The sequence below is a fragment of the Lactuca serriola genome, chromosome 8, assembly GCF_051521515.1.
Source record: "Lactuca serriola cultivar US96UC23 chromosome 8, Lser_US96UC23_V15, whole genome shotgun sequence".
Taxonomy (NCBI): domain Eukaryota; kingdom Viridiplantae; phylum Streptophyta; class Magnoliopsida; order Asterales; family Asteraceae; genus Lactuca; species Lactuca serriola.
The window spans coordinates 219,480,513-219,489,864 of NC_136415.1; the positions used below are offsets into that span (position 1 = coordinate 219,480,513).

At 38.9% G+C, this 9,352-nt stretch overlaps 1 protein-coding gene across 1 annotated transcript; it reads right to left on the bottom strand.

Annotated features, from left to right (window-relative positions):
* Positions 1–7,939: 7,939 nt before the first annotated feature.
* LOC145070911 (22.0 kDa class IV heat shock protein-like) lies at positions 7,940–8,906 on the bottom strand. The gene has a single exon (XM_079017863.1). The coding sequence runs from the start codon at positions 8,661–8,663 to the stop codon at positions 8,049–8,051; it is 615 nt and encodes a 204-aa protein (XP_078873989.1). The 5' UTR covers positions 8,664–8,906; the 3' UTR covers positions 7,940–8,048.
* Positions 8,907–9,352: the final 446 nt, after the last annotated feature.

A 9,352-nucleotide genomic window follows, 5' to 3' on the forward strand; every position in this document is an offset into this window, starting at 1 on the left:
TCTCATTTTCTTTTGGCAACGCGATGCCTCCTCGTCCAAACCTGAGACCCAGACCGGGCACGGTGCCACCACCACCTCCACCACCAACGTATGATCCGGCCATGGTCTAGGCGGCTATCACAGCAGCAGTAACATCAACTCTCTCACAAATAAACTCCAATGTAAATGGAGGTACAGGAAGCAGCACAAATCATTCAAATCATGGCACGAGTCGTGGTCAAGTGAGGGAGTGTACCTACAAGGAGTTCTCCAACTCAAAGCCAAAGAGTTTTAATGGCATGGGAGGAGTCATTGCACTAATGCAATGATTCGAAAAGACCGAAACAGTCTTTGAGATCTGCTTGTGCCAAGAAACAAGCAAGGTCAAGTTCGCTGCCTGCACCTTCATAGATCGAGCCCTCACTTGGTGGAAAAGCCATGTGAATTCGGTGACGCTCACTGTCGCCAACGCCATGAGTTGGGAAGATCTGAAGGTTCTACTACTTGAAGAATATTGCCCAAGGGGCGAAGTGCAAAAGCTTGAGCAAGAGCTCTGGAATCTGAAAATGACTGGGTTTGATCTAGTCACCTACACAGCTAGGTTCAACGACCTCGCTGCATTGTGCCCTACCATGGTCAACCCAGAATCAAAGAAGGTTGAAAGGTACATTTGGGGGTTGTCACCCCAGATTCAAGGGCATGTCCTAGCTTCCAACCCTATCACCTACAACAGCGCTAAACGCTTGGCTCAGCGACTCATCGACCACGGGGTAAAACAGGGTACCATTGCAACTACCGCCAATCCATCTAAGGAGGCACAGGGCCAGAATAGGCCTTGGAACAAGAGAAGGGGGCAAACCCTACAGGAGAACCCTAAGAAACAACAAGTAGTAGCGATCCACGCTATTACTGTACCTACCAATACTGCCCCCACAAGCTCATACAATGGGATACTTCCGAAATGCAACCAATGCAACTTCCACCACCACGGTCTCTGTCGTGACCTTCAATGCACCAGGTGCAATAAGAAGGGACATACAGCCCGCTATTGCAAAGAGCCAACCCAACAACCCGCCCCCACTACTAATACCGGAGTAAGTCGCGCCTGCTTTGAGTGCGGAGACACGGGGCACTACCGCAGGGACTGCCCGAAGGCAAACAACAGGAATACCGGCGGAAGGGGCCGAGTATTCGCAATGGAACAAGATGAAGCCGTTGCGTACCCCACTGTTGTTACGGGTATGTTTCTTCTCGATAACTCGTATGCATCCATTTTGTTTGATAGTGGAGCGGAGAGAAGTTTTGTGAGTCATAATTTTAAAGGCCTGCTAAAGCCATTACCACAATCATTAAGTGAACCGTTTATAGTAGAAATGGCCAACGGTAAAACCGAAGGCACCAAGGAGATATACTTAAACTGTACTCTAACTCTAAATGATAATCCCTTTACAATCAGCCTCATGCCAGTCTCGATTAAGAGTTTCGATGTCATCATTGGCATGGATTGGCTGAGTTCTCATCATGCAGAAATTTTATGTTACGATAAGGCCGTTCGTCTTAATCTGCCAACCGGCGAAACTTTCATTGTCTTGGGCGACAAACCCAGTACCACTCTTCGTATCATCTCATGTATCCAAGCTCAAAAGTGCCTACGCAAAGAGTGTCACGCGTTTTTGGCACATGTTGTAGATGTGAAACGCGAAGTCCAGGACGTCAAGAATGTGCCCGACGTATGCGATTTTCCCGACGTTTTTCCCGAGGACCTTCCGGGAATACCACCCGCGAGACAAGTCGAGTTCAGAATCGATCTGGTTCCCGGAGCTACCCCAGTAGCCAAAGCACCCTATCGATTAGCCCCGGCAGAGATGCAGGAGCTATCCAGCCAACTGAATGAGCTACTTGGAAAAGGATTCATGAGGCCGAGCTTCTCGCCATGGGGAGCACCCGTCTTGTTCGTGAAAAAGAAGGATGGATCATTCAGGATGTGCATCGACTACCGAGAACTCAACAAACTTACCATCAAGAACTGATACCCCCTACCCCGAATCGACGACTTATTCGACCAACTCCAAGGAGCCAACTACTTCTCCAAGATCGATCTGAGGTCGGGATATCACCAGTTACGAGTCCTGGAGAGCGATGTTCCCAAGACGGCCTTCCGAACGAGATACGGACATTACGAGTTCGTAGTGATGCCGTTCGGACTAACCAATGCCCCGGCCGTATTCATGGATCTAATGAATCGGGTATGTCGTCCATTCTTGGATAAATTTGTGATTGTATTCATAGACGATATACTCATTTATTCAAAGAATAAAGAAGAGCATAGTCAACATCTGAGACAAGTCTTAGAGACGTTACGGACTGAGAGACTTTATGCAAAATTCTCAAAGTGTGAGTTTTGGATTAGAAAAGTGGACTTCCTCGGTCACGTAGTCAGCATGGAAGGAATCCACGTGGACCCATCAAAAATCCAGGCTATCAAAAACTGGTCTGCCCAAAACTCAGGGTGGGCAAGATACTATTTGGGTGATCGTCGACAGACTAACCAAGTCTGCTCATTTCTTACCGATCAAGGAAACTGATAAGATGGAAAAACTATCAAGAACCTACATCTGGGAGATCGTACGACTTCATGGAGTGCCAATGTCCATCATCTCAGATAGAGACAACAGATTCACTTCCAGATTCTGGCAATCATTGCAAAAATCCATGGGAAGAAGGTTGGATATGAGTACAACATACCACCCACAAACTGATGGACAGAGTGAGAGAACAATCCAAACCTTGGAAGACATGTTGCGAGCATGTGTAATCGACTTTGGTAAAGCATGGGATGTTCACTTACCTTTGGTCGAGTTCTCTTATAACAATAGTTATCATACTAGTATCAAGACTGCTCCATTTGAAGCCCTTTACGGCCGTAAGTGCAGATCACCTATGTGCTGGACAGAAGTGGGCGACACGCAATTGGCAAAAGGTCTAATCCCTGATAGCACCCTCACTGGTCCGGAGATCATCAGGGAAACGACTGAAAAGATCGTGCAAATATGAGAACGACTGAAATCCTCAAGGGATAGGCAAAAGAGCTATGCCGACAAAAGACGTAAACCCTTGGAATTCCAGATTGGCGACCTTGTACTACTGAAGGTCTCACCCTGGAAGGGCATGATACGCTTTGGAAAACGTGGGAAGCTAAATCCTAGGTACATTGGACCCTTCGAAATCATTTCAAGAGTTGGTCCAGTGGCCTACAAACTCCAACTTTCGATCGAGCTTAACAAAGTACATCCAGTATTCCACGTGTCGAACCTGAAAAAGTGTTTGTCCGACGAAACACTAGTAATTCCACTCGATGAAATCGAACTAAATGAAAATCTTGACTTTGTGGAAGAACCCGTCGAGATCATGGATAGGGAAGTTAAGCGAACTAAACAGAGTCGCATTCCAATAGTAAATATCCAATGGAATGCTAAGAGGGGACCTGAGTTCACGTGGGAACGAGAAGATCAAATGCAACAGAAGTATCCACACCTCTTCCTCAGCCCATAAAACTTTTCTTTTGTATCAAAATTTCGGGACGAAATTCCCTCTAACGGGGGGATGATGTAACAACCCGTCATTTCAGGTCATTGAAAATCGAGTCTTGTAACCTCTTGGAAAAAGTAATTGGGATACCATCAAAAAATGAAGTATTCAAAAGCTCTGGTTAGAGTATGCTATGTAGTAGATATCGTCTTAAGATTTCCAAGCATATAAAGAACACTAAAATCCGAGTTATAACGAAGAAGTTATGACCATTCTAAGTTTTCCGACAAAAACCGGCAATATGAAGTTACGTAAAAACGCAAAGTTTCAATAAAATACTTTTTGACCTTAGGTGTCTAAATGAAAGTCATAGATATCGTTAAACTGCAAAAGTACATAAAAAGAACGCCCAAATCCGACTTCGTAAATTGAATTTATGATTTTTTTTTTAAGTTCGGCTTAGCAGCAGGCAGCTCAAAACTCGAATCGGAGATCGAGCGACTTTTGGCCGTAATGACCTAAACGAGAATCGAAGGTCTCGACAATGGTAATTCAGCGGTAAAAAGTCTGGCAAAAACCGACGTCAGATAAAGAAGTTGTGAATTTCTAAAGAAATTCCTTAAGCACGGCCTTTTAAAAATAAATAATAAAAATAATTTCGGAATTTGCCGACGGAATCTAAACGAAAGTTGTAGATCTTAGTCTCACCTACGCGTGGATATAAAGAACGTCGAAAACGGAGTTCGTATGAAGGAGATATGAATTTTTGAAGTTTAATAAATAATTAATATATATTTTTAATTTTAAACTCTTGGTAATATCCGAAGAGGAGTCAACAGATAGAACCGAGGTACGCCCTGCGTACCCTCGTACGCCCCGCATACTCAAATCAAGGGCCTCAGTTCGACCACGCCACCCCCTATGCGAGCTATGCCCCGCACGGTTACGCCCCGCGTACCGAGGCCTCTCAGCCCCTATAAAGGGGATGCGAGGGTTCCGGGAAAACTTGCTCATTTCCTCTCGTTTCTCTTGCGTTTTACCTCGTTTTCCGTGCCCGTGCTAACCCTTAGCCTTGGTCATTTTGCCTAAGTCCCGAAGATCGTTTTTACTCCCGAGAATCCCGAGAAAAATCCGTTTCCCGAGACGAAATTCTGCCCGGTTTCCATCTTGCTTTCTTCAAACCATCATGTGAGTTCATACCCCTACAAACACATTTTTTAAATACATTTTAAATGCTTTTTATACTCTTTTAAGGGGGGAATACAAGTAAACATACGATTATTATCGTGTATTTCATAAAGTTTCACTGTACTTGTTTTTATCAAATGAATCACTTGTGATTCATTACTACTATGTGAAAACTCTTATCACATTTTGCATGCACAGATTTATACAAAGTATTTAGCAATTCCAAAGCATCCTTCGTTGCTAAACCGTTTTAATACATTTTAAAAACTTATGATTTATGCATTGTCGAACATTGTGAAAAAGGATAAACTTTGCATACGAAACTACTACTTTAATACGTACTTAATTGAGAATCCGTGAGACGTGTACATCTTCAAATAATACCTTTTTGCTAAAAGGTACCGCTTCAAGTCCTGTCTATAACCAGAGTCTCCTGTTCGGAGAACGTGTCAAATGTGTATAGATCTATACGGGAAGTCATGATCCCGCGCCCTGACTGTTAGCTACAGTCCGTCCTTTGGGGTGACAGTTTGTCATAACGCTAAGACGCCTAAAGAACGTCGCTACAGGCATATTATGTTTAGTATGGTTATAAAACTCATCGGATATACAATTATTATAGTACTTCTGATTGATGAATGAGTAGTTATTAAAACTATTCTTCATCTAACAAACTGAAATCTTCTAATAGGTTTTATTATATAAATCTATGCTCTAACTCCCTAAGGCATGTCTTTTGCTTTCGGTTTTTAGTCTGGGACATTAGGCTAACTATCACTTTAGGAAAATATGGGATTTTCCCGGTATACAAAACAAACAACTAATAGGAAAATAAGGGATTTTCTTGATTTAACTATCCATATTATTCAATACATATATTCTCATGCATTTCACACTTTTATAAGAAAATAAGGGATTTTCTTGGAAAACATACACTCAATTTGGAATGGCATACAAACTTTCTAAACTACTTATGAACTCACCAACTTAATTGTTGACACTTTCTCTTTGAAATAACTTGTATTCTCAGGGAACCGCTAAGCAGGTTTGGAAATCAACTTTTGGGGATTAACGCGCTGGCGTTAATTACTTCTTTTGAAAGATGTTTATGCTTTTATCTTTTGGGCATGTAATGAATACAATGATGTAAACATTTTAAAAACCTTTATATATGTATGGTGGTGTGTACTTTCCTTTCTATGAACTGTTATGATACTGAATATGACGTCCTCCGCCCCCGAACGTTTCCGCCGTTCTGGTTTGGGGGTGTGACAGGAACAAGATAACCATGAGTTTTGCCACTGCCAGTCTCAGCTGCAACCACAACTTCATTTCCATGGAGTATAGGAGGTAAAGACACGGCCTGAAGTGGAACGAAACATGTGTTAGCAGTTACCAAAAATTGAAGTTCATGATCTCTACGCATTCACAACACAACACAAGCTATGTGTATCAGCTATGAAATCGACTCAAATCTATGTAAAATTTGGACGAATTGAGTAATTACCTGAACCAGAGAAGGACGATTGAGGCTAATTTTAGAAAGAGCTTGAGAAAGTCTATCAACAACCCCTAGGAAGCTCCAGGAAACAGTGTCATCGGCAAAGAAGGTATCGCTTTCCTTGTCATTGACGGTGACGGCGGTGGCAAATGTCCTAATTCGGCCGCGCGGCCGGTGGTGGAATCGAGACGTGTGTGGTGAATAGGAAGTCGATGATGATAAGCTGAAAGGTAAGAACCAGAATTTGGGAGACGACAATGAAGTTAATTTGCAGAAACTGAAAATCGTAATCGAACGTTGACAGAAAGACCTATCATTTATTGAAGAAAGTTAAGGAAAGCGATACCTTCTTTGCCGATGACACTGTTTCCTGATGGTGAATGCGATCTTATGCCAATGGAATCGGGTTGAATCGACAAAAAGAGGCGATTACCTGATGGTGAATGCGATCTCATGCCGATGGAGGAAAGGGATTAGATTCACATTTTATTTACCTGTTGATTGTGTGTGTGTGTGTGCGCGAAAACAGCAGAACCACCGATTGGAAGCAGTTATTGATCGGAAGCAGCGATCGTATCTTTGTTATGTTTTGGAGCTAGGGTTACGAATGGGATAGAATACAATTTGTTTATTGTTTTAAAAATGAATAAAGGTAGGTCAAAGTATTTACCATAATTATAGGAGTGTATTTTTAGAAATTATTTATCAAATTACTAAATTACCCTTATTTATTTGTTTGATTATTTATTTATTTTTTAAATATTGATTGACCCACATTTATGCATACAATAACACAATACTTAGTTTAAACAAATGAACCTAGCTCGCTCTCTCTCTCTCTCTCTCTATATATATATATATATATATATATATATATATATATATATATATATATATATATATATATATATATATATATATAAACATCACTTTAATCAAAAACTCCTAATACAATACATAGTTTAGCTTTTTGGGTTAGTTTCTACCTTTAAATTGCTTTTCATCAAACATGTGGCATGCCCAGTTAGGTGTTGATATATATATATATATATATATATATATATATATATATATATATATATATATATATATATATATATATATATATATATATATATATATATATATATATATATATATATATATATATATTAGGTGCTTTTCCTAATACAATACATCGTATGTTATTTTATTTGTATGTTATTTTATTTACAGTTTAAAATAGAAAATAATTGTATATGAGGATTGTGGACTTACAAAATATAAATACATTTTCCAATGTTTTGTGTATAAAAAGTGTTTAGAGATTTATGAAAAATAGTATAATTTTTTAAAACATCTTTTATTTATTATTAATAACACATATTTATTTGCCAATTATGATTTGTACTTAGTTTAATCATTTGTGTTTATGTATATTTCTTATGTTATATTATTTTCTATCTCAAATAAAACAGTGATACTCCATCATTGATTGTTTTTTTTTTATTAAATTTTATATTTGGTTATACACCAATAATCATTTTATAATTAATTTTGACATAAAGAGCATTATTCATATTTTCAAACCATTTTACATATTAGTCTAAAATGACTATATAGTTATGGATAAATGTTTGCAAATATATGATTAATGATTATGATTTTGTAATTGTACATTATTTTTCTTTACTTTGCGAACCAATTTAATAAATTAAGTGTTTTTATATTTTTTTAGCACATATTAATAACATTTTCGTACATTAAACATATATTTGAACATAAGTGAACAAAGCCTTAAGCAAAGTAGCAAACAACATCAGTCAATACTCGACAGTCAACACAGCCTTACGACAGAACTAAATTAACACATTCAAAGTTCCGATTTCGTCTCCGAATCAGACAGCAGCGCAGATGGTTCTCCGGCACCAATGCTCACCACCTTCGGCCTTTTTATCTGGTCCGGTGTCAATTTCCCGATGGAAATGATCAACACTCCATCCTCAAGCCTCGCATTCACCTTGTCTAGATCGAGATTTTCAGGTAACCTAAACTGTCTCCAGAACTTTCCATACGACCGTTCACAGCGGTGCCAGTGATCACCACCACCGTCTTTCTCCACCTCCTCCTTCTCCTTCTCCCTCCTCCGCTCTCCACTAACTCTCAAAACCCGATTCTCCTCCACCTCAATCTTCAACTCTTCCTTCTTCATCCCAGGAACATCCATCGTGATCACATGACTGTTTCTTGTCTCCTTCCAATCCACTCTCGCCGGCAACACAATCACTTCATCGTCTTGCTCGATTCCAAACGGAATCTGCTCCAGTTCTCTAAAAGGGTTCGAAAACAGATCGGATCTGATGAGATCGGACAACAAACTGCTTCCGATTGGATCGGGATGGTGATCGAGTAACGATAACAGAGATCCGCCACATTGTCCGGCGAAGAACAGATACAACATTAATGCTGATAGTGCGATTGTCCTCATGGTGCAAGGTATGGCTTCTTAGTTTGTGTAACGTTGCTTAATTAGCTTAGATGAATGTCTGCTGTTATGGTGGGATTGATTAATGGAGTTTAGGGTTTATATACATGTAGAAAATTTCTTGAATGTTCTGGGGTTAGTGTAAAGCAAGGAATAGGTAGAAGCTTCCATATGCATCTTCATGAAGTTCGGAGGTGACTCTGGAATATGGTAAAAGATATTCTCAACAAAAGTGTTTTGGTATTTTGACAGTAGAATGTTAGTTGTTTTTTAATATGAAATTTAAGATCAAGATTCATCCCCTTAGTAAGTTTCATATAAAATTTTAATTTGAAAAATTGTAGCAAATCAATACCATTTAAAGAATTGATTTTATATATAATTTGTTTTGATATGAAAGTAGTCTAATCAAACAATATTTTTTTTTGGGTCATGAGGGTTAATCTGCAATTTTTGTTGATAATAAGGTAGAAACTATTTACTGAATGTAAAATTTAAACTAAAATATCAAATAAATTTTAAAAGAACTCCTAAAAAATGACAGCCAGTTAGAAAAAATTATATAATAATAATTAAGTAAGAAAAACCATCCAAATAAATAGTAATTAAAACAAAATAACTCTAAAATAATAATAATAATAATAATAATAATAATAATAATAATAATAATAATAATAATAATAATAACATAT

Excerpts from the sequence above, each read along its gene's own strand:
- LOC145070911 (XM_079017863.1), bottom strand. The coding sequence starts at position 8,663 with ATGAGGACAATCGCACTATCAGCATTAATGTTGTATCTGTTCTTCGCC.